Source organism: Syngnathus scovelli, chromosome 3 (genome assembly GCF_024217435.2).
Source record: "Syngnathus scovelli strain Florida chromosome 3, RoL_Ssco_1.2, whole genome shotgun sequence".
NCBI classification, from domain to species: Eukaryota; Metazoa; Chordata; class Actinopteri; order Syngnathiformes; family Syngnathidae; genus Syngnathus; species Syngnathus scovelli.
In genome coordinates this window covers 22,626,581-22,653,139 of record NC_090849.1, presented here as the reverse complement: position 1 = coordinate 22,653,139, position 26,559 = coordinate 22,626,581, and the positions used below count along the sequence as shown (strand labels likewise).

Genomic DNA, 26,559 nt, shown 5'->3' with positions numbered 1-26,559 from the left:
AAGAGAAAAACTCTTCTGTTGTTTCACTAATTTCAAATGATTTTTATAATAAATGTATTGTTTTTAGATGGTGGTTGCTTATCATGGGCATCTTTAGATTTTGATAGTGTTCCTAATATTGAGGCAGAAAATGTAAGGAATCATTTCCGATTTGCTTCACTGCGACTGTCGAACTTGAAAAACAATTTTTTTGCACTTGGCACTCCAGAAATTCCAACATGAGTCGGTCGTCGACAGCTTGTCGCTGCGGTTCGCCGACAAAGTTAATAGGACGTCTGGGAACGGGTCACTGGGGGCAAGAAAGGAACACCAACTCAAATTTACACTTCCAGCAGATGACAGTACACTTTTAACGTTCAACCATTTCATTAGAGGGGTTAAACTTATTTTTTTAATAATATGCACATCCTCTATGTCAAAGATTTTCACTTATCGTCAATTGGTCTGGAACTTACCGACCGGGGTTCGCTGTACCGTTAAATATACGACCATGCGGGGGAAATCATTTTTTAACTTTCCCAGCGGACGACAAACCGATGCTTTTACGCTAGCCTCTCTCTCTCAAGCTGCCCGATCGGTTCTCGGCAAGCCCGACCCACGGCGGTTGTCCTGCCGGCGTCGTTGCCTCGGCGCCAATCAGCCGTGTAAGACGAGCTGGGACTTTTTCAGGCGGTCAGGGAGAGGTGAATCCGGGAAGAAATAACCAATAACCTTTACGCCACCTCCTGCGTTTTTATTTTATTGCTCGCTCGCGCATCAGTGATGGAGTCCAACATCCTCTGTCGTAGACGATATCGCCGGACCAGACGGCATTCCCGAGTGGGCTGGATAGAAGGAAATCCATCACGCTTGGCTCTTCTTTTTAAATATTAACCAGGAAGCTGCTCTTGTAAAGGCTTTATTTATACACTTACTTACATGCTTTTATGACCTCCTCCCAAAGCCCTTGTGTTTTTCTTTCCATTTCATTGTTAACTGCAAAATTTACTTAACTGGTTTTTGTGGAAAATGAGAATGGGGCATAAAAATCTAATTGATTGTTATGAATTGGGATTTTTGTGTTCAATTATTCGTGTCTTCAGGCAAAAATGCCTTGATTTGTGCAAAACCCAACTTAGACCTGGTTCAGTTCCATTTTTAATCCAAATTGGGTTGTTTCACCGTTTTTAATAAAGGTGCACAGTACACAACTATTTATATATATATACCTTTTATTTTTTTCCAACCGGCTCAACCTTTTGACCTTAAGCGGCCTTCGGCTCCAATTTGGATCTACTGGCATGTGATTAAAATGCTCGGCGGCGGCTGAAGCTTACTTTGTTTTCCTCCAGCACCTTTCCAGCGAGTCAGCATTCTTTTTCTGCAAGCGTTTTGCGCTTTTTCCACTATCGCGTCGCGCTTTGGCCGTCGAGCTCCTCTGCATATTTAAAATGGGTTTAACTAGTTAATTAAGTGGATAATGGCAATCATTGTGGCATTATATTTAAAACCTTTATAAGCGTTTATAGAGTTATTTTGAGAGTTGTTCAAACGACACCTATACGTATTATATTTATTCAATTGAGCTTTGTCTGTCGGCACAAATGTGCACGTGCTGCGTCAGCCTTGCTCTTTGGCCCCACAGCCATCAGGTCAAGTGTTTCTCCTTGGATGGATTAGCACTGTGCCAAGGTCGCACACACTCATAGTCGCATAGTTCAAATGATGGCAATTTGCTCTGCCACTTTCCTCTGAGACATGCGTGGGAATAGTAATCAGCAGTCCAGACACTCGTAATGTCCGTCAGTGCTAAATGTCTTGTGTTTATAACACGAGTGTGCCACTTTCGGTATGATGCCCAAGTCCAAACACAAGCTTTGTTGACTTTTAGGTGTTAACAGCACAGACACTAAGTTTCTTTAAATTAGGGGAAATATTAGCAAAATTGTAGTTGCGGCACAATTGGTTTCATACAAGGGATTGCCCATTTTTCTTTTTTGCTGTTTATTTATTTATTTATTATTATTATTATTATTTTATTTTTTAAATTTATTTATTTATTTATTTATTTACTTACTTTTAACTTATTTTATTGATTCCATTTATGTCACATTTAATTTAATTAAATTGATTTATAATTATTAAAAATTATTGAAAATTATTAAAAATTAATTTATAATTTTTTGCATGTTTTTTACTTGCAATTTTTTTTTCAGTCTTCAGTTTTTTATTTCCTCGTGACTACAATGGCAACTTAGTAGAAAAATAAAAATGTTGACGTTTTCTAAACAAACAAATTCATCTTTAATAGAATTGCGTTGCATGGCCTGTCTGAAAAATTTATTGACTTTGAGTGTGGCATCCTGTGATGAGCTTGGTTGCTTAGCAAAGTACTCAAGGACTCTAGGGTCCACTCTTGTTTTGCATGTTTTGACAGACCATCAAAACCAGGATGCATTGACACGGAGATAACCGTCACCACCACGGTTTCCCTGTGAATGTAGCCGTTAGCGGGTAGCCAGCCTAGCCAAGCCACAACGGTTATGCATAGGCTTCAAAATAAACCCGAAACAAGTAATACACAAAACTATGTCAGCAGCAGCAGTTCAAACACTAAACCAAAACACTAACAGACTGTTTGGTGCCAAAGTTATTTTGCCTTTTAAGGATCTAAATGTAAACTGCAACTAACGTAGCTTGCTAACCCCACCAGCTGCCTCAACTGTGCCGTTTTCTGGATGGCTTCATCCAGACAGGCTTTGCTTTATGCCTGCAAAAGCAGAGCGACGCTTCCAAACACTGCAAATATATACATTATTTTTATAGAGTGACAGCCCGAGTTGATATGTGGTCGCGAAGGCGACGCTCCGCTCTTCCATCAAGCCACTGAACGTTTTCCCAGATGTGCCGAGCTGCTTCGGTGCGCTCGCTAAATCTTACGGCGTTGATGGAATAGAGGCCATGTGTGTGAATGCTTTATGAAAAGTAAGTATCTGTTAAAAGAAAGCTTCTGACTCTTCAAAATAAAAATAAAATGCGCTTGTGATTTTACACGCCAGACAAAGGACTCGTTCAGATATTGCTATAAACCGGCAGCTTTAAAGCAAAGTGACAGCCATCTTGTATTTTCCAGCATTGAAAATTGAGCATTTTCTGCGTTTTTCGTGATTACTTTGCTGCCACACTTTGCCAATCCACAAGAAGGAAAATTCCAAATCATTCAAAATGAGTCCTAATCACAAAACCTCAGAATTCCTCAAACACCGAACAGCTACCGTATATTTTACGGATACGCTTGAACGGCGCCAGTACGGACTTTTTTGAGGCCTAAATGATCAAATCAGCTTTTTCTCCATCCCCTGACTCACGTTTCACCGTAATTAGTCACTGACGGCAGTCTAAAGGATGGAGGATGCACACGCTTATGTCAGCAAGACTTGTTTATTCGCAGCCGTTCTGACTGCGGTCGGAAAGACCCGGTTGGCCGGCAGGGACGGGATTATAAAGTCCGTCGAGACCATGCCGACGCAAGCCAGTCTCCGTACCTCTGACGTTGCTTTGTAAGAAAACTGCCGAAAATGACTTGTGGAAGTGGATTTTGGCGCAAGTGCTCGGCACCCGTTGAATTGACCACATTATAATACAGGCTAAAGGAGCGATGTGGGTCGAATATGGAGTGTGGCATGGAAATGAAAACACAAATGACAAACTTGTTGCTGTGATTTCATAATGTACAATAAAATGCAGGGTCAGCATTGTGGGCGAGTGGTTAGCGCATCAGGAGGGCTGGGATCAGCTTTTCATCTCCGTCTTTATTTTATTTATTTTTTTAAGGTCTTTAGCCTTCCACCCACGTTCCAAAAGCATGCGGTTCATCGGTAATTTCTGTCTATCGTTATATTAAATATGTTAAACGTGTTTTACGGTCATAACGGCCCTCCGATGGAAACCGTAGCTTCAATGGAGCCTGCGACGCTTGACTTGATGTAATGCAGTATGTCACCACAGGGGGCGAATTTTTTCTTTTTTTGTCAATTTACAATTACATTTTTATGTGGAGTAGTTTTTAAATCAATCTTGCATGATTTTTAAGCACAGTGTAAGCTGTTCAAAATTCATACATTGTTCCAGTAGGAATAAAATCACTCATATTTTGTATTTCAGGTTTTTTTTAACTATGCAACTGTTTTTTCAATGTTGGTCACAATGGTTGTACTTGGAGAAACAAGTATTTTTTTGAGGTAGTGCTTGGTGTAAAAACTTTGACAACCACTGTTCTAGAGAATCAAATAGCAACGTTTCGGCGATCCATCGGAGAGTTTTCATTGCTGACAAGCTCTTACTTTGCACTTGATTCCCTGAGCGACAGCGGGGAAAGACTGCTAGTGATTTGGCAATGGGAAGCATGCATGCCGGCTCCTTTTTTGCATAATTGCTCTGAAATGTGCTTATGCGGAGGATGCCTGCAGGCCGCCAGCACACCGCAACGCATAATAACAGTCTCAGTTGGAGCCTGCGGAAGAAGAAGGAGAAGAAGAAGAAGAAGGAAAAGTTTAGGACGACAGGGAGAGGGCGGGGTCGTTGGATCTTCATACGAGTTTGCCCTCTGCGCTTGTCAAGCCTTTTTTTGCCTTCTAACAGTTGTTTTGGGGTATTTTTTATGTGAATTTATGGAGCTGGGTGGTATTATCTGTGTGGGAGTGAAGTGGGGTCAGTGGATTGGTGTGACACAGCTGTCCCCCATCAAATTGCGTTATTACCCTTGGGTGAAGTGTTTGCTTGATGGGGACATTATCCCATCTTTACACAAATTTAAACAGTCCCCTAGCGTATCATTTTTTTTGGCTTTGGTCAGAATACCCCAAGGATCAGGAATTACAGCACACTTGTTATCCACTCTAAAAAGCCATGTTCAAAGCAGTTTTTTGAAATGAGCAAATGAGCCGCTTCTAGATCTAAACGGCATTTTCCGACATGCGGCTCACGAAGGACTTGGTCTGATTTCACATATAATGGGTGGGGCAGCCAAGTCTTTGCATGCAAGTCACTTTTTCATAATGTGTCCCTTTCGCTGGGGTGAAGCTACGCCGTATGCCGGAGCTTAGCTTTAGCGAGCTTAGCGCTAATGTGGCGGTGTGCATTCATCATCCCCCGAGCTTGTCGGCGCTAATCTCCTTTAATTTCATCTTCAAGGAAATCGACTAAGACTAATTACGATCAGGAAATTGGTCACAGATTTCGGCTGGAACCCCCCCCCCCCCGTATATAGAATTATTTTTTGTTTTATTGTTTTTGTGGGTCCAGTGAAGTGTCCCGCCGAGGCTATTGTTTCCGTTTGCTGTCATGTCCCAAGTGTGTTGCGTGGTGAACCTCATGTGTTCGAATTGGGGAATGAGAATAACGCTTCGGGCGATTATCTTCATGCTCCGTTTGGGCCGTCACCCCCTCTGGGATTGATTGTGTTATAAAGAGAGTGATGCTTTTTGTCCCAGCGTGACTGCTTTTAAAAACAACGCCATCCACCAGAAACAAGGCAAAACAAATTACTAGGTCTTTTAATTAATTAATTTTATTCTGGCTATTTATAAAACTTTAAAGTAAAGGGTGCGTGTTATGGAAAATTGGCTTTTTAATGTTTTGGATAAAAATACGTCTCTGGAATCCTTGCCCACCCATCACGTATGAAATTACAAAAGCAAGTGAAGCTTTTGTGAGCTGCCTTTTTTTTTTTTTTTTTCATAAAATGTGTTTATAATAGAGCCTTTCTGAAGGTTGAATGGTTGTGACATAACAGGGCTTGTTTTATTCAATATCATTATTGTATTATTCAGAGCCGTGCCAGACTTCGCTGTTTTCGAGTAGCTGAGCTACACAAAAACGATCGCCAAAAGATAAGCTGAGCAGCAATGTTGTTGGATAGACAAATTAGCTTTGGCATCTGATCAATTGTTAAACCTTGGAGTATTTTGACAAAGACCTGGGAACTGTTTCAAATTGTGTCTGCTGTGGATTTGTGCAACCGTATGCTTCGTGTTTGTCAGTACAGTGTCATAGAATCTTCTATACATTATTTGGTAGGTGAGGAGTGTGCAGGTGTAGCAGCTCTTCTCACCAAGCACTCCCTGCTCATCATTCAACCCTGCAGTGCACCTGCTCTCTTGACTTTTACCAACCCCCATTTGAAAATTCTACACTTTACTTCCTCTTCCTCACACTTGCAACATTCTACAACTCACAGCAGACACACAAGGTGAGAGTGTGCCTGGCAACCAAGAAGGACGAAAGGACTCGAGGACGACATGCATACGCAAACACGCACACACATAAGCCATGTTGAATAACAAAGAAAATGGCAAAGCTTCTAAAACATCTTTGGCCAAATAAATGTGGTAAATATTTTTGAAAAAGAAAATGCCTGAGCCTGGTGGAGTGATCTGTGATTGATGTCGGTAGTCTGCGTGTGAGTGTGAGCTGTGGCTCACAGCAGCATTCTCTTTGTGTTTGTGTTTTGACCGAAGATTAGAATAATTAATTGATGTTCTAGTATTCAAATGTTCCATATCGTTCGTGGCATTTGTATTTGGTGAACATTCAGGAAAAACTGAACTATTTACTACCTTTTACCCAAGAGGTTAACTTGTATTCATAAGCTCTAACTGATCTCTACCATATGTTTCCTTTTGAGGAAATCCATCAGAGCATTTGATCGGCGACATAAATAACATCCGTCGCCGAGTCCCGCCACACCGCCCGCAAAACTCTTCTCGAGTTACGCGTTTTGTTTTACGGCCGTGCCGGTTAATTGTTTTAACATCATATCCTCGGGGATATGTGCATGAATACTGTATCGCGCTGTGCGAACGAATGGGATAGAATGACTAAGACGAATGACTGCGTGACACTTCTGGACACATATTCGTAAAAAACACTAGATTTGAACGACTAGCATTTTAGAATGTCTCGAGGGATACTAGTAGCACGCATTTTTAGCTTTATTTCCTTTTGCTATCCAGTAGCCTGTGGCTAGCCTCATTTGGTTAGTTGACTAAATTGAGTAAGTTCCAGGGATAGCAACTAGCCCTCCTGTAGCATTTTGGCTAACGACCCAACAACACATACCATTATTTTACGGGTAATACTTTCAAACTATTCCTTTTTTGACCCTCTCTTTTATAGTTTGCTCCTTAATTAATGGAGAGAAAAAAAAACACGATTTCGTGGGTGACACAATGGATGTTTTTGTTTGTATCTGTTGTTAAAATTGTCATCATTATAGAAGCTAATACAATTGAAATATAATTGAATACAGCAACTGTATACTTAATTGCAATGTTTTTATCCCTCATGTACATTTCTAAATACATTATGGTCAATTTAAAGTGTACATAAATGACTATAAGAGCAACTTAGTCCCTTAATGGCCGCTATGTTAGGCTACGTTTAGAATCAAATAGCCCCGAATAGACTATTTACAATAACTGCACCCGTATGACCACACTTATGTTATACAGTATTACTATTTACGATTTTTGTATTACCATGGACATCATTGATGGGGGAAAAAAAAAATCTCTGTGTCTCCGCAGACCTGAAGAAATCCTTTGAACAGGAGCCCCTCGGCAAGGAAGTGTCTTTGGAACAAGAGGTGCTGTTGCAGTGTCGCCCACCAGAGGGCATACCAGCGGCCGAGGTATGTGCCGTTTTTAATGCTTATTGCTAATAAGCCTAATGAATTTTTGTTTATATTGAGCAGCCATAAAATTCCTGTGAAGCTGCTTAGCGTGGTAATTACTATTATCATCATTCAAAAGTAATTAGGCCAATGCGGGTTAATGTTGACTGCGTAACGTTATCATTTCGGCTAACAGCATCGTATTATTTGAAGGCCAATACGATAAGTTTGAATGCATTAGAGCAGTCCATAGTTTTATCGTAAACACTGCTTTTTGGTGGGTTAGGTTTCGAAATCACCTTGGTTAACGATAGAATTAATTTAGTAGTATAGGGCAGACAAATAGAGGCATTTCATTGATTTGTTTTTTTTTTGGGGGGGGGTGGGGGGCGATTTAAATGGCCATGCAAATGGCCTTATAGCGTTATCCAGAGTATTCAACATTTATTAAGTGGGTTGTTTCAGGGCACCTTATCCCACAGCTCCCCTGCATTTTCTATGTTTTTGTAAGGTTATAAAATAATGTAAATTTATTTTATAATGTATGGATGCATTCCAAAAAGTCAGAGCTTATTTTGTGCTGTGTTGTGTTTGGCTCGTTTGCATTTAAGGGTTTTGGCTGATGGTAAATTACACAAAATAATTATAAACCTATTTCCATGGAATGTTTTTAAATCCACCTACAGAAATAGACATATTCTTGACAAATTTGCATTATTAAAAAAAAAATCTTTTACTTTGATCCCAAATTGCCACTGCGACAAAAATCACTGTAAAAGTCAGAATTTCTTCTCGGAATGACATTTGCTTGAAAGTGCGTTGCGACGACGCATCAGCGATGCAAAGATGAGAAGACTAAAGTTAGATTTAAACCTCCCCTGAGAGCCAATTTGAGTCGATGGCAAAAGTTGGTGTGTGACTCCAGACCTGGAGTGTGTGTTATTTGACTTTGGAGAAAAATAGCGACATGTTTCTTTTAATCTGTAGAGAAAATCTCAGTGCCTAATTAAAATGCATTCGAGAAAGTTTTTTGTTTGTTTTTAAACAACTATCAACTTCTCTAAAATCAGCATGGAATCAAGTTGGAGCAAAAGTGTTGTATGTAATCTAGTACTCACTTGTTTAGACCACAATTTATATTTTAGACCAATTTTACTTCATATAAAATAATAGAAGTAGACTTATTCCTTGGAAATTTACACTTTGTACAATCGCGGGAGATCTCAGATGTTCCCATGTATGTTTTACTGCACCTTCGAGTAAAATCAGCTCCATTGGACATACTGGGCGAATCTCTTTACATGACTTATTGATCAACTCAAGGCTATTGGATAAGGAGCGTGAGCATGATGAGGTCATGGCTTCTCGGCATTAAAGCAACGTTATTAACTCGGTGCTTTAGTGTCCGCCTCATGGTCATGCGACCGAGGGTAGAATCTTCAATCTCTGGCTTCCTCTCACCCCCCCCCAAAAAAAAAAAAATTCTACCTATTGGTGTGGCGGGCTTCTGTATCCACCAAACACACACCCCCATCTATCAAGCTCCAAAGCTATTTTGTGATTGTGTTCAATTTGCTCCCTTTCTGCTGTCATAATGGGATCTTGGGGCAAATGGATTGCTTCGTCTGGCATCCTCTGAAGCTGATGAGATGGATACGAGTCTCAAACGCGCCGGTGACCTCTGCTTCAAGCCACGATCTCTCCTCCAGTTTTTTATTTTTAGGGTTCAATAACGAGTCAGCGCGAAGGCCCTTTTGAAATTGCCGTATTTATAAATGAAGGCGGGGACCCCTCAACGAAAGTCTCCAAATCGGCAAGCGTTTTGATTCTGATGTGTTTTTCTGGTCCTGAATACAAAACCCCAAAAGTCTCCCTTAGATAATTATAAAGAAATAAAAAAGCCTCAACACCAATTTTGAAATCGGGAAGCCTGCTATTGTAACAGTACACTCCAAAAATTCTCAAGCACCTATCCCTGAAATTTAACAGCCCTCATTTTGATTTCATTTTGGCCGAACTTCCAATGCTTGTTCCTCTGACAAGCTCCTGCTTGGGAATTCACCCAAATTGGACCCAATTGGAAACTGCTATCGTCGACATGTAGGTGAAATGGAATTTCAATTATTTATTGCTTACGCCATTTTATGGCGTGTAGCATCGCCTCAAAATTTGATGAGCATTTTGAAGATTCACCATGAAAAGGGGGGTTAAGCCCCCAACTGGAATGTCACTCATTGGAAGACATTTTTGATCATGTCGAGGATTCACCTTGAGGAAAGAAAACATTTTCTTTCTATGCACATTTGAGAATGAAGAAATATCTAAAAATAGCATCCGGGCTCAGCGGTGTTGACCGCCTTGATGGGCCGCTGTAAAAGTGTCAATTTGATGGGGGTCGATGCCCTGATATGCGATCCTCGCGTCGTAATGTGACCAGCTGGCACCGTCATCAAAACCTCCACCGCTTCCACGCACACATATGTTTATCTTCAATTTTACACACGACCTCCACGCATTTACAAGGGTTGATGTAAGCTGAACAATCGGTGCGCTCCGAATCGGATTAGCTGCCGGGAACTGGAACCGCTACACAAGTTGTCACCTTGCAGAGGTCAATGCACCAGTAGGCAGTCTTGGACAAGTACACCTAGGAATGGAAGAATGTACCCCAAAAATGTTTTTGGGGGCATCACTTCTTGAGACTTTTTTGTAGGTTTAGTAATGATAGACATGCCCACCAAATTTCACGTTGCTAAGTGAATCTTTTTTTTTTTTTCTTAAGTGATTGCGTCACAACAGCACCGATCGATTCACTGACAGCTCAATCGCTCGGCATCCAAATCTCCCATGAGATGGCGCACGTTCGAGCGTGGGGGTTGAAATCCTTGAGAAACAAAAGTAAATCTCTTTAGGCTGCCCGCAGAAAGCCTTTTTAAAGCTGACGGTTAAAAAGCTCTCGGAATCAGCCGGGGAGAGTTCAGCAGTTCAACGGGAACGACTTTAAGGAGGATTGGCAACAAGTGCCAAGAGGTTTCTCCTCTGTTGTTGTTTTTGTTTGATTTGACTTTTTATTTATTTATGAGGCACTTTTCTTGCACACTGCGGGCACTCGAAACCGAGACAGCGCTTTGAAATAAAGGACATATTGTGCGTTTTTAAAATTCGCATTTAACCAGAGTTGGCAAAAGTACCGTACTGTGCTTAGATAGGGGTACAGCTACTTAAAAAAGTTTTATTCAACTCTGGTATGAGTTAAGAGGGTATTTTACGAGTATGTGTGGCATTGTTTGCACAAATTCGAGGATACATATACATATTAGTTTGCGGGTGTATTTATAGTCCACAGTCCCAAAACAATTTGCTAGTTTCACACATCCATGCTAACTTTAGCTGATGCTTTGTTCCGGAAGCTGCAGTTTCATACTTCACAATGTCTCTTTTGCTGTCCCTTATTTTCCTTTTGGATTAAAATGAACCACATTTTCACACAAGCAAAATTAGAAGTTTGGGCTTGTTTTCCGTCATCGTTCCTACTTTTTTGGCAAATGCTCAAATTAGCTTACTCGGTTTGTTTTATTTGTTATCTGTTGTTGTTGTATTAATGTGTTTTCTGCAAATATATGCCATACCGAAATGTTAAGTAGAAAATTGCGTCTGAATGGAGCCTTTTGTCTCCTCTTCAATAAAATGATTTCATGGTCAACATCAGACCTCCATTGTCCGTTAGCATGCCGCTCTCCAACCCATTTAATGCGGCAACTTTTTTTTTAAAGCGAACATTTCCATTTTATTCTTCTGTATCCACTTCCTGTCATTTGCAAGCGGGTCCCAATACTTTTGTCCAGCTTGCCTTCAAGCGACATTCATTGGAAGGCTGCAAAGGAGCGCCTCGGCCTGATACGTTTTAACCGGCAACTCGAAGAGCAACACTGACCCCAAAGTTCTTGCTCGGAGTCCACTGGACTGCACGTAGCAGGTGTGTGTGTCAGTGTGTGAGTGACGGGCCCAGGTGCAGGGAAATAAACACATCAGTGTGTGGTGACAGGCCTTTCCATGTGTCTAACCTTAACACACACACACATGTAGCGTGTCAGACAGTAACTGGATACACGTCTGGAGCCGGGTCAAGTTGCTGTCACATTCTTAGCCACTCTATCCTCACCCCAAATTAGCTCCCTTGAATAATGGCTTTTGATCAACCTCCACTCGACCTTATCTGTTGCACACTAATCCTTCACTTGAACATTATAGACTCCTCACCAGTTGAACGTACAACACTGAGCAGGGTGATGTGGATCCAGTTGTCTGTCACCCGTGGCAAGTTTAGCACTGGGGAAAACCTGTCTGTCATCCGGCGGGATTTGTCGGGGTTTTAAGTGTCCTTGAACAACACACAACAAGCGCGGTGCAGTCCATCCAGCTGCAGCTCTCAAGGCCGATTTGCTCCTGCGAAGGCGGGCGGCGTGGGAGTGGGAAAAAAAATTGCACGAGGAAAGTTATGCGCGACGACCGCAGCGTTAGGTACAGCTCAACAAAATACCGTATTTTCCGGACTATAAGACGCACCTAAAAACCTACAATTTTCTCAAAAGTGCGCCTTATAGTCCGGTGCGCCTTATATATGGACCAAATTCCTAAATTTAAACTGGCCGAAGCATTGTGTCATGAAATCAATCATAAGTGGCCCGCTGAAGACTATGAATCATGATTCAAAAAGACTATGGATCATTATTTTGTGATTATAAAGTAATTTGTTGCGTCTAAAGTTGAAATAAAAAGAATAAAATGGAGAATGATTTGATTTGGATTAAAAATCGGACATGATGCATTAATGGTGCGCCTTATAGTCCGGCGCGCCTTATATGAGGACAAAGTTTTAAAATGGGCCATTCATTGACGGTGCGCCTTATAGTCCGGTGCGCCTTATAGTCCGGAAAATACGGTAAACAAATGCGTCATCCGGTTCCACCTCCCTGAAATAGATGCTTACCTTTTCCCCGTCACGAACACACACACACAGTGTCATTATCTAATTTCTTATAGTTTCTTATTTTCTCATTATGTGTTGCTTCACTATTAGGCAACTTCAAGCATCTGTAATACAAATTAATTTAGTTTAGTGTTGGATCACTATTTGTCAATATTAAAACTTAACTACTGCATGAATTATCTTGAGCATTTGGCAGATTATTTGGCAATACTCAGCTAAAATGTATTCAAAACATTTATGTTAAAGGTTTGGCTTACTGACAAATTAAAGCTGCTTCAACACAAGTAAATATCAAGCGCTGTCTCTGTCTACTGCAACTGTCGTCAATTTATTCGGTTAAGGGTTGCTTCACTATTTGTCAATTTGAAGTTGCGCTTAATTTGTAAAGCTCTTCTAGTAATCATGTGGCTCATTATTTAGCTTGTTTATGTCACTTCTAAACTAGCAAATCTGTTTACTGTTCAGTTCATTATTTGTCAAGCACAAGCCACCGTAACACGAGTCAGTTAAGTATTTGGCTCACGATTTAGGAAGTTGAAACAACTGCAAAATCAATCTCGTAAATTTCGGCTTATTCTCTCAAGTGCTGGCACACTATTTGGCACGTTGCCACAACAACGCAAGACATCATCTAATGCCTCAATATTTACCGGGTGCAAAAACACAAAGCTCACTATTTGGCAAGTTCTACCCACCACTGCAACAATATAAAAGTGTGCTTGTGCACCGGAGTGTTTGTATGAAGGATTTCCTGGAAATAAAACAATTTATGTGATGCCCCCATCTCCCCCCAAATAGATCCTTACCTTAATCCTCTTTGAGGGAGCGTAGTAAGCCCCCGGCACTCATATTCTACCTCCATCCCCCCCCTACAACCTCTGTCAGACATCATCACCGTAATCCACAGATTAGTCAGCAATCTCTTATTTATTCCCCACACTGCCTGCTTGATTTATAGACACGGTGTTAGGATTATTAAAAAAAAAAGTGTATCGATGCAGCGTAGCAATTTACAAATGGGAGCATTGTTTGTGAGGGAATGTACCTTCACCTGGACTCAGGCCACGTTGGAGACGGATTAGGATCATTATCTAATGGTGTGTGTGCACATAAGTGGACAAGCACATGCACACACACGTACCCCTTCACCAACAAGTCTAAATCTGTGCAACAGTACTAAATGAATTCTCGTTAGTGTTGTCTTAATATCTATTCAGTATAGAGGGACAGTTCAACACTTAAGGAGGCGTGGCCTAATGACACAAAACATGTACGGTACAGAAGTTTATTATTCATTGTTTTACTATTTAGCAAGTTCAACCCATATGGGACACTATTTGGCAAGTTGAAATATTCAACTGCTCAGTGTTGGCTCACTATTTGGTAGGTTACAGGAACTGGTCAGTTTATTTTGTCGCAGTTCGCCCATTCTTTTTGGAAGTTCAAGCTACCATTCCAGCACAAGGGAATTTATTTCAAGTATTGGCTCACTATTTGACAAATTTAACCTACTGCTGCATCGTTCCACACACCTCCACCCGCACTTCCCACTTCATTAGATAGAGCTGCATGTCCGATGGAATTTATGAAGATATGTTTGTTTTTCTTCCCAGGCTCCTAAAGGCACCACAGAGACCATATGTTTATCTTGGCCTTCTTTGGCCAAAGTGCATTTGGCTATTTCAATCTGTCACTAACTGGAAATGTACACTTGAACTAGCAATTAAGATGTCCAAAGACAGAAGCGTCTCATTACGCATTGTTTTTGTTTTGTCACTGGTGACCTATTATTTTCTCTGCTGAGAATAAAGCCAGATTACAAGCCACTGATCACTTAATTCTACTTCTCTTTATTTTGAGGTTTGACTGAATATAAAAAAAAAAAAAACGTCTCATTATTTTGGCAAGCCAGATATATTAGGTGAATCGGTGTGACATTTTTCATCGTTAAGCGTTGTCCATTTATTTGACGAGCCATTTCAATGCTACTGTAGTCGATGAAATATATTTAAATCACCGTTGCTACACTTTTGTGTACGTTGTCAATTAGTGCTTCACTATTTGGAAAGCTAAATCTATTGTTTCACTAGTCAGTAATTTGTGAATGGTAAAAGCCATTAAAAAGCTACACAAAGGACATCAGAAAAAAAAAAAAAAACAAGAGTGCTTTTCTCTTATTTTGCCCACATCCACATCTCCCTCCCTCCCGTCAACTCTCCCACCCCCCGGTACTGTTTGCCCCCTCTGCGCTTTTACTTTGTGTTTGTCACTATCCGTCTCTGTCTTCCCGCGGCCTCCTCGCCACCCATTTGACACTTTTCTTTCTGAGACAAATGCACGGATTGACGAGCGACATGACAGTGTCGGCGGTGCGGCCTTGTCAAAGCGGCCGTACCCGCGCTGCCCTCGGCGGTCCTGTCCTGACAGCGTTGTCACGGATGAATGAACACTGTGTTGTGACACATGCTGCAACGCTGTCGCACACAACACTTCTCGTCCACTTTTAAAGTTGTTGCCACGTTTATGTTGACCAAGTTGGCTGCGCCGATGAAGTTTGGGAATTAATTTCACCTCATTTATTTCGAATGAATGTGTCCGTACAAGAAGAGTATTGACTGTTATAAACATCGTTAAGATGTGTGTGTGTGCGCAAAAGTATGATGAGCGGTACAGTGTCAACGGTGCGCGTGTATATATATATATATATATATATATACTATACCGTATTTTCCGCACTATAAGGCGCACCTAAAAACCTCCAATTTTCTCAAAAGCCGACAATGCACCTTATAATCCAGTGCGCCTTATATATGGACAAATATGGATTTGTGGATAAGGACTAACTTATTAAAGTACGTGTTTATTTTGTGTGTTGTGTGATATTAACGTTTTAGCAACGTTGAGTTATTGATATATTGTTATTGTTCTCACTATTTCGAGTGTTACTATATTGTGATTGTATTAACGTTTGAGCAACGTTATTTATTCTATGCGCCTTCTAATCCGGTGCGCTTTATATATGGACAAAGTTTTAAAATGGGCTATTCGTTGAAGGTGCGCCTTATAATCCGGTGCGCCTTATAGTGCAGAAAATACGGTATTCAGTTCTATTATTTTTTGATTCAGTATTTAGCAAGTTCAACTCATTACAAACAATACAATACATTGTTAATCAATTCTGTTTAGCAATAGCTCACTATTTGGCATGTTCAAGTCACCGCCGCAACACTAGTCATTCAGTGATTGCTCACTATTTGGCATGTTCATATCGAAGCTATTAGTAGTGAGGCAGCCTTGCAGATGATAATGTGTCTGTGAAATATTGCTAAATGCTTTCAATGAGCAAAAAAAAATGAAGACCACCTTCAGTATCTTATGAACCCATAGCCATTTAGTAACCGACTGATTCAACAGCAATAAATACACTTATTGAATAATTTATGAAAAGATAATCCCACTGTTTTATCAGTACAATCTGCATATTTTTTTTAGACGTTAAGATGAAGTGAATATTACCAAAACGATCCTCGTGCTGATATGCTACGCTCATGATATGAGCCGCAATCACTGCGATACAGTTCAAATCCATTCAAGACGACTCGTTTGCGACCGTGAAAAATCCAGTATGATTACGTTCTTATTTTTGCTGAGCTACGTTAACTACAATAACGCAGCTTACAGCCGCCTCTGATTGTAGTGAAATATTAGCTTATCACACAGTGCCAAGAAGTTGCTCGGGGCACTGTGGATGTGTTGATGCTTTCAAAAAGCTGCTTCTTCTTTTAAAGGTAGAAAGAAGGCTGCGGGCCACGCCAGTGTGACCTCGCTGAGACTGATGTACAGCATTTTGTTATAAATTCTCCTTTTATAGTAAAAAGGAAGCATGGAGAAAATGAAGTATGTGCCTCGGGGTGCCTTATTCAGCATTAAAAAGCTGCGATTTAAAGCAGCACTAAGGAATATTTGTTTTGGTTCCCCCATAGTTGTGATCTTTGCAAAGTTTATACGACCTCTGCACCCAGCTCTCGATAAACATGTTAGAACTGGCGCTGATAAACTTGGATTCTGGTTGGTTGAACTTTCTCTTTTGAATACTTGTAAAAAAAAAAAACAGTATTTGGCAAATTTGCTATTAGCAGGGCAGCGAGGAGTAAAATATAGTTAATATAGTCAGTAGGCTAATAATGATATGAGAATCCTTGACGGGGGGCTTGGGGGTGGGGGGGGGGTTGTTAATCACACATATTTAGACCTGGAAAGTCAATTAAAAAAGGATGATAGCATGGCCCCCAACCGACTCTGAGTCTCCTCACACTTAATGATTTTAAAGTGTCATTAGCACTCCTACGCACTTGTACACTTGAATTACACACAAGCTAACACACATACAAGGTTAGCTTCTCATTCATAGCATAACAAATGTTAAAATAGTGTCATGTTCATCGAGTAATTATCTCCAATGCTATCATTCGCATATCAACATTAATTAGTCGTTGGCTCAGGATTTAGCCACTTGATGCCGCTCATGCCAATTGATTTATTTTTCATCTATTCTATTGATTACTGGCTCTCTCTTTTGCAAGTTCAATCATCTTCATTAATGAGTCAAAGTATGATTTTATTTCATGCATCACTATTTGGCACAACACTTGGATATTTTCTGTTAATCGGCGGCTCACTATTTGGCAAGTTCAAGCCTTCACGGAAACAGGAGCCTGTGCACGCTAGTAAATATATTCATTTTTGACTCACTATTTGGCAAGTTTACAAAAGTGAGAGGAGAGCTGATGGCAGACCAAAAAAGGAGGTTGTTCATCTCAAAAGGAGGTCACACATGCACACGTGGGTACACACCTGGGAGATTCAACACCTGTGCAGATGTTTCCCGCTGATCTATTGGACTCATCCTCTCGTGTCAACATTCAAGAGTAAAGAGTGCGAGCGTGAGCAAAGGGAGGCAGAGATGGATGGCCACCAATCTTAAAAGAAGGTCGGCAGCGGGGAGACAGAGAGAAAAGAAGTATTTCCACGGCAACCGGCCACGAGCGATGGTGAGAGGGTGATTATGGAGGAGGAGGCGGTGAGGAGCAGATACGTGTGGGTGATCCATTAAGACACCCGAGACAATGTCAACGTGTATCGAGGAAGGAGAGACGAAAGGGAAGAGAGGAATGAATGAAGAGGATAAATGAATGGTGGAGAGCTCCCCGCATTTCCATACAATGTGCACAATTAGGGAAAGAAGGATGGATGTTGCTGAGTGGGGAGAAAAGGTGTGCGTGCGGGTGAAGCAACGTTGGTGTCATCTATTATAAAATAAGAGCGGGGTTATCTATCTTCTCCTCATGCTACTTCCTCTCGTCCCTCACTGGTCTTTTTTTTCCTTGTTCTTGTCCTGTTATTCATCCACTCTGGCTATTTCCCTCTCCTTACCTCCCCGCCCATTTCTCATTCATAATCTCTCCTCTTTTCTCACCTCCTCTTTTTTTTCATCTCCCTTTTCGTGACTTCTTCTCCTCTCCAGTCTCTTGGACCCACATTTCCCCTCTCATTTATCTCTGCTCCTGTCTTTTCGCTATTTCCTTTTTTTCCCGTCTGCCATCTTGGGCTTTCTGTTTCACGCTGGGCGAAAAAAGGTGCTACTTTTTGCGCCTGACACAAAACAAAACGCAGCGTACTGCAAAGACACGCTCATTTACAATTTCCGTGTCGCGAGTGTGCAATGATACTTAATGTGTCTTGTTTGTGTGAGCCGTACATCTTTCAGGGGCGCTGCAGCGGCTGGGTTATAAATAGGTCTCGAAAGGCAAGTCCCAGTCCAAGCGGGTGTCCTCATGTGTCCCAGTTCTGTCGGCGGCCGGGCACCTTGGACAGCGCTGGCATTATTCTGTTCATTTTGTGAGTTGTTTTCGCTTCCAGTTGCCACCGATGTGTTTTTATTCCCGCTTTGAAGAACACACCTTGTGGGAACTGTGCTAATAATAACCTCTGAGAACTTTAACCTCCCCGTATCTTTTTTACATATTAGATATTTGGTACTTTTGAAACTCATCTTTTATTAATTATAACTTAAATTAAAATCCCTAAATTATGATAAAATTACTACTATTCTCATTGCATTATTTTTTTTCTTGAAAATTTCACACACCTCTGAGAACTTTACCCTCCCCGTACCTTTTTTATATATATTAGATATTTGGTACTTTTAAAACTCATTTTTTTTTAATTATAATTTAAATTAAAATCCCTAAATTATCATAAAATTACTACTATTCTCATTGCATTATTTTTTTTCTTAAAAATTTCATTAAATTACAATATATCGACAGTATTTTCTTCATTTAAAAAAAAAGGAGCTGTTCTTAAACCAGCCCTGTATACTCTTGTCATTCTGTAACCTTATGTGCGCTGGTTGTATCTATTTTTTTCTTTTAAGTGTGGCCCTGATAGTGCTCTATGCAAAAGACGTCAGCAGTAGTCGCTATGGCAACCTAGTAATGTCAACGTACTTTAATTGGATCTTCATGTCACTCGCACCGACGTCATTAATTAAGCTGTCAACGCTCCCCGGAAATCCCACCATGGCGCCCACCTAACCAGCGTTGCGTTGTTGCAGCCGCGGTCCATTTGGAGCGTGTCGCCAGGGCAGCGGGACGGTCCGAAATTCCCCCCCGAGACACCTCGGCACATATGGCCAATTAAAATGGACGTCAAATGGCACACGCTCACTTCATAAAAGACACCCGAGCCGCTGCCGTCATTAGCTTAATGTTGCTTTAAATGTAGCCCGGGGTATCCATCATATTTTAACTTGGCTAATTTCGACACCTGATTTTCACCTGCTCATGTCCAACCACACTCGGTTCAGTGCAAATATGCCTCGTGAGTTAAGACGCTTGTATCTCAAGGCACGACTATATATAGCAATTTTTTTTCTTTTATTTGTATCCCAAAAATACGTCACTTAGTCGGCGTAGCACGTAGCTCCTTTTTGTGACACTTCAAATATTTTCTATGTACAAAAAAAATTCTAATGCACTCAAGCGTGAGTGCTGATGATCAACTTCATTGTCTTATGATTTTGTGCAAACACACGCGCATCCACATTAGCTGAATTCATGCACGCCATTGGATTAAATTTCTATTAGCTTTCCCCGATTGAGTTTGAAGAGTGTTGATTAGGCGGTAATGGCCTTTGTTAGCTCGCTAATGAAGGGCTTGATTACTATTCTACTTAGTGCCACACATCGGGATGCGGCTGATGTGTTTGCTTTGCTTAGCATCTGTTGGCGATAACACACACACACGCACACACACAATTGTCTTTTTATTTGCTGAGGAGAGGTGACGTGAGCAGAGGCGAAAGACGGATGGTGTTGCCTTGCCAGCGCTCATCTCTCACTCCCCTCCTGAATTGTGTCTTTTCGGCTCCTCGCATCCTCTCAAACGACTCCACTCTGTCCGTTGTAGTATTTTTTTTTTTAACACCTCCAGCACCTTCCGGGACTATTTCTGGCCCCCTTTTTGCTCTTGTTTGCTTCTTTTCCCTCTGACTGGACTTAGACCCCATGACAGTCACTCCAGGGGTGTCAAACTAATTTTTGTCGCGGGCCGCATCAAATCAGACACTAGTAAAAACTGCTAAAAATTTAACGGTAATAAAAATTGCTAGCCAAATCGCTATTTTTAAAAAGTGAAGACAATTTGTGATTTTAGTAATGACGCAAAGTTGATGCCAAACACTACGCATTAGTGTGTGCATACGTGTGTGTGTGCAGTACAGTGCCCCCCCCCCCCCCCCCCCCACTATACCACCATTGCAACATTTTTAAAGAGGCAGTCAAGTGCTTTTGTTGCTTTCCACATAAAAGATCCACCGTTTGGGAGATCCATGCTTTTCATTGGTCAATAACAACGCATCAGGGTTACCATAAATCCTTTTTCCCTCAGAAAACTCAAGCAAACTTTCCTCAACTCAAAAATAAATAAAGAATGCCACTCTGGTGGGCTAATTTGAAAAAGTTTCCACGTATGAAAGTGAGTACAGCTCCTCCTGCTCTCCCACCTCGGCATCCCATCACTCGAGTGTCATTCCAGCATGAAATGAAGTGACAAATCTTCCTGGGGTGGCTTGTTGGGATTATTATTAGAGCGCACCACGCCCGCTCAGTACCCACCCACCCACTCACACACACACACACACTCGGGCAAGGCTAATCACTGGCAGGGAGAGCTCTTTAAGCCACTCGGCTGTGGTCTTGCGGGGATGGAAATAATATAGCTAATCAAGGAGGATGATCCTCAGTATCAACACTTCATTTTCAGTACAGTGTGCTTTGCAGGTTGTAAAAGAGTCTTGCGTAAGCGATCTTTTATGTGTTTTATCATTTTATCTCCACCATTTTAGCATTGGTTCTAATCTGACTTTCTTTTTTTGGCGGGTTTTGTCTTTGAAAGATACACATGACGTTCCTCTTCTGCGACACACTGTGATGTTCCCGGTCGCAAAGATTCCGCCTTGCGGAACTTTTATTTTATTTTTTGATTATTATTGCGGCGCTCCCCAGCGCAACAAAATATCTATAACGTGGCCTACTTTTATCCAAGCCTTTGTTCCGCCGGCACCGCTAAAAAAGCAGGCAGATAGAAAGCGCCGTGCATTAACGCTTTGCCTTTGCCTTGATCTTGCACAGCTTGAGATGGGACGTTTGTCCTTCGAGCAACAGTAGATGAAAAAGGGAATTGTACCGGTTTTCACATCAAATGCCGTACAATTGTGTAAAAGTTTTGCCGCTCAGTCCACTCGGTGCACACCGGGTGATGCGGACGATCCCGAGTGACTTCCAGAGACTAGTTTTAATAAATTGCCAGTTTACAGGCAAACTATGCTGTTACTCAAGAGAAGACCTTCTTGTCCGTCCTCGCCAATGAAGAGGCACTACCCTGAATTCGGACAACCCTTTATGGTATTGAAAAATATTTTGATTTAAAAATCACTCAAAATGCTGCAACCAGGCGGACATGTTAACCCTAACATTTTAGGCGTAGTCATGATTCAAGTTTATTACTGACCGGGCAAAACTGCTTTCCTTTTGTTTCAAAGAAGAGTGGACTCTTGCTGAACCTTTAGCAAATCCTCTCTCAGTTGAAACCAAGGCCAAGGCTATACATATTATCTGTGTGTGTGGTGTGAGCGAGCATGCGTGTATCAAAAGTCGTGTTTGTGTGTCTTGTGTCTAACGCTGGGGAGACAGGTGATGTTGGGGCGAGAGTCAAAATAACAAATATGTCCGCCCAGCCAACCCTGCCAAGAATGTCTTGATCCAATCAGCCACCGTCTGCTGTCTTGTACACAAACCCACGCTGGGGCTAATGATGCGATGTCTGCGACCGTATTGGGGTCTCGTTGTCTGAGCCCAACGGATGCTGAAAAAGAAATGAGTGCACTACAGCTGTGATAAAACAGAAGAGATCTGCTTTTGCCTCGTCGTGCGTCTGTTTCATTTGCAGACATGGAAAATGCTACAGTAAGCAAGTGCGAGAGCGGAAGGTTGCTGGGGTTAATTGGCATTGAAGTTCAAATGACTTTTTAAGTGCAGGAGGCATGTTTGTTCTCATTGATTTTGCTGACTGGGAGTCATTTATAAACTGTGTTTGCAAAGAAGGAAAAGAACTAATGGAGTAGAAGACCTCAGCACGTGTGTGACGCTACAAAAGAATTGCTGGAGTGGAAGGGATGGGTGGATTGACGGACGGACGGACCAAACGATGGATGGTTTGTTTGCATGGATGGACGGACAGACAGACAGATGAATTGATTGCATGGATGGACAGACAGACGGATGGGTTCTTCCGGTTCCTTTGATGTCTCACTTGCTTCAACTGATGCGACTTAGCTTAGCTGTATGTCCTCCTGAACCCATCTTGATATTTTTGGCCAGTCCAGCTTCAAATATTTCCCGTACACAGCCTGCATGTTCCATTTTCTTGTTGTGGAGCATAACCTTTACTTTTATATTCGAAAGCAAAAGGTCAAACAAGCAGCTTTCCGTCATCCCAAGAATCAAGTCTGCGAAGAGGAGCATCAAGTTGCTAGCAGCACAATAACAACGCCAGCTCTGTTTTCCCCACATCTGAGATTTCCATTTCCTAACGTAAAGTGAGAAGGAAATTAAACAATGCGAATGGAACAACGTTGCCGCCAACATTTATGCCTCGGCCGTAAAGCTCGGACAGGCTGGATTTACGAGAGCTCGCCGCCGTAAATACTGCGCTCGGGAAATGTGATTAGGCTCATAAATAGGATATTCCCCGCTGTCCTACCCTTCACCCGAGGAGTCTTGTAAAAGCATATGTTCAGGACACTTGCCTGCTTTTCTCCGTTGCCAGTCGCCTGTGTGGGATCTCCACATTTACAACTGTGCCAGTTCTCAATCAAAACAAAAACATTCAAAGTAAGAATAAAATGCATCATAATCACCAGAGATGCCGATTATTTGATCCGTTAATGTGTGTCGATCGTTAAGAGACGTGTCGCTAATTGACTGGATCAAATTATGATGAGACCGACCAATCAGAACAAGGGAAATGAACATGTCATCAAGAGTCTGACGTGATTGGTCGAAAAATAATCCTTGTGATGATAAGTCCCTGGGCAGGTTTGATTGAAATCTGTCATGAATATTGAACTCTGGGCCGTTCTTGGTTCCGACAGGTGGAGTGGGTGAAGAATGGAGAGATCATCGACCCTGCGGAGGACAGAAACTTCTACATCACCATCGACCACAACCTGATCATCAAACAAGCGCGTCTTTCCGACACGGCTAACTATACGTGCGTGGCCAAGAACATCGTGGCCAAGAGACACAGCACAACGGCCACCGTCATTGTTTACGGTAAGCAGATGGACGAATTAGCCTCTGCGTGAAAATTCACTTTTGAATCACCCTTACATAAAGTCAGACGTACTAACCCTTATTGATTATCCCGCCCAAAGATCTTTGAGCTCAAACGTTGGATTAGTGTTTTTTTTTTTTCCATCACCCGGCTCGCTGTCGAACGCAGACTCATCATCTTCCAACTTTTTGGAACTATTGACCTATCATCGTATTCTATTGATTCTTTTCAAAGAATATCCTGAGAGGAAAGAGCTAGCATATAAAAAGACAAACAATATGGGAAGATCTTTTAGCTGTAACTCGCAATGGCATCAAAACGAGTAATACTAATAAGTCCCAGATTTTGGTCAGAGGAAACAATGCGCGGACGACACACACACGCTAAAACAAAAAAACAACACACACTCGGCGTGTTTCTCCCCAGCGTAACGGCCGTGGCACCGCTCCGCCGTGTGCTTCAATCAGAAATAACTACATGTGTGTGTAAGTGTGCGCCGCAACAGACAGACAGCCCGAGATGGAGTGCTTTGACACTGATGTATCCTTACAGAAATAGATTGTTCAATCTGCGGTTCAATCTCCTCGGCTCTCCCAGAGGGGCCCGACTGATGCTGTTGACAAGGTGAAAAAGTTGCAAGGATAGTGCAGGGATGCGGTGGATCACCAGGGGGATGAAAAAAAAGATGGTGGGGAGGAAGCTCCATGAAGAAGCTCAATTTGACCTATTTTTGTTTCATTGATAGGAAGGTGTCGCTTCAAATACTGACCGACACGTTCCGTCGACTCCATTTGTGTCACGAAACAGTTTTTTTTTTTTAATCGTGACGTTGCATGACATGCCGTTGATTTGTAACTTCACAGTGAACGGTGGCTGGTCGACATGGACGGAGTGGTCAGTGTGTAACAGCCGCTGTGGGCGGGGCTTCCAGAAACGAACTCGCAGCTGTACTAACCCTGCCCCTTTAAACGGAGGACTGCCTTGTGATGGACAGGCCATCCAGAAACTGCCTTGCACCTCCTTGTGCACCGGTGAGTTTGAACCCCTTTTTCTGCCAGAACTTCAAATGCAACGTCATGGGCAGGTGGTGTCATAGAGTTGCGATATAACACAACATAAAGCGGTAATATTTCATCATCATTATGTTTCTTTGGCGCCATCTTGTGGCGTGTTGATGTCAGGGCACTTTGTTGAAGTGATTTGAGGACCTTCTACATTGAGAGAAAAGTAGTGTGCTTTGTCACCATTTTGTGGCTATTTGGTACCAACGAACCATGTTGGAGTGAGTTGAAGAGCTTCATAAAAATAAAAGTAGTGCCGCGGTCTTATGGCATCTATAGGAGAGCAGGATGTTCGTTTTTCAGATTTTCACTGGGAAAAACATTTGCTTCAAAATAGTATGCAATTTATTGCCCGGACATGTCTTGTGATCGTGTGGCCGTAAACAGATGACTTAAAACACCTGAGACCCTTTGGGTATTTTTTTTTTTTCAACAAACTTGGGCACCACTCCAGGAACAGCTACTAGATCAATAGTCGTCCAGAACGATTTTTTCCGTAAACAGGAAGACTTTTGCCCAGTTACTTTTCTTACAGTTACATACAAGAAGAACATAAAGGCCTGGGATCCAAACTCTACTATTACTGACGGAGCAGCTACATGCTACGTAGGTTTTGTTGCGGTTTGCGTTAATTACAAAACCTGCTAGCAAGATAGCTCGATGGGCGCACCTTTCCCTTTTCTATAAATAAACCCAAACTGAGGTAAGTGTGACCTGTGTCTTTTAGAGGAGACTGGCAACATGCCGGAGCCGGACAGGGAAGTTGCAGAGGACATTGGAAAAGTCCATGAATGCTCCAAGGGACAGACTGCCCCTGACGGCCATCTTCAGGCTTCATAAAGCTTGCTGCTGATGTATCATTGCACGTTCTTGTATACAGTGGAACACTCAAAAAAAAAACAAAAAAACAATGAAATATTCTTTAAACGTTAATTGTCACTAACCGTCGTACAAAATCCCATCGGTGGCTAGCTTGCTTGTGGCTAGCGGCTAACATAGCAAATTTGACCAAATACTTTTAGCGGATAATAAATATGTGATCACTTAAAAATCTGAACTTGTGCAGGCGTGAATGATGAACCACAGGGGAAGATGATTGCAAATTTTTTACGAGTTTCCAAAGTTGAAGTTCCACTGTATACTCCACTTATATTATTATTATTTCATCAAACACACATTTACAGTTCTATAGCGTCCTCTGAATATACAAACAATATTTGTAATACTCTTTCTTCCAATAAATATTTTCATCACCCGTTTGAGCAATCCTTGTTATTCCAACGCACAATTGTGCAATTTCATCTCCCCAATTTATGGAAGTGCAATAGACTTTCATACCATTAAATGAGATTAAAAAGCAGTGTTGCCATGCGATAAACTGGCGGATTGTTGTGCACAAACTCTTGTACATTACTAGACGGTATTATTTTACTCCTATTCCACCAGTCAGTCACAGTGCAAACAGAAAATTTCATTCATGCTCAGATTCAGATCAATAGGTTTTTTTCCATCTAATTTTCAACAATATAGTTTAATATATATTATTAAATTATTAAATTATTATATATAATATATATATGTTATATTATATATTTTTTCTTAGCATAAATTCTAAACTTTTCTAAAATATTCTTCAATTATTTTATGGTTCACACAATTTTTCTGTAATTTTCACTTTTTCTTCTTGCTTAATGCTCATTTTTGCACCATTTCTATTGAATTTCTATGCTTTCCTACTAAATTCAGACATTTCTGTAAAATGTTCCCGCTCAATTCTTGTTCTACTGGAATGTCACTTTACAAAGCAACACTTGTACTTTGCCGCCCCCTTGTGGTACCTATAAGCATTCAGCCTTTTGTATGGCGCATCAATTAGTTGTTGTTTTTTTTTGGCTGTGAGATGCATGTTACTGTATTTGCACCCCCTTCCGCAACTATTTTTGTAAATTTTTTCAAAGCGC

The 26,559-nt window shown here is 41.4% G+C and overlaps 1 protein-coding gene across 5 annotated transcripts in view; it reads left to right on the top strand.

The window, feature by feature from the left end:
- Positions 1-26,559, top strand: part of LOC125994407 (netrin receptor UNC5C) — a 143,840-nt gene that overhangs the window by 100,020 nt on the left and 17,261 nt on the right. For all 5 annotated transcript variants that reach the window (XM_049763742.2, XM_068650296.1, XM_049763745.2 and 2 more), the window contains 3 exons: positions 7,566-7,669; positions 23,356-23,536; positions 24,401-24,568. In XM_049763742.2, the coding sequence (XP_049619699.1) occupies positions 7,566-7,669; positions 23,356-23,536; positions 24,401-24,568 (453 nt within the window). The remainder of the gene's footprint in view (positions 1-7,565; positions 7,670-23,355; positions 23,537-24,400; positions 24,569-26,559) is intronic.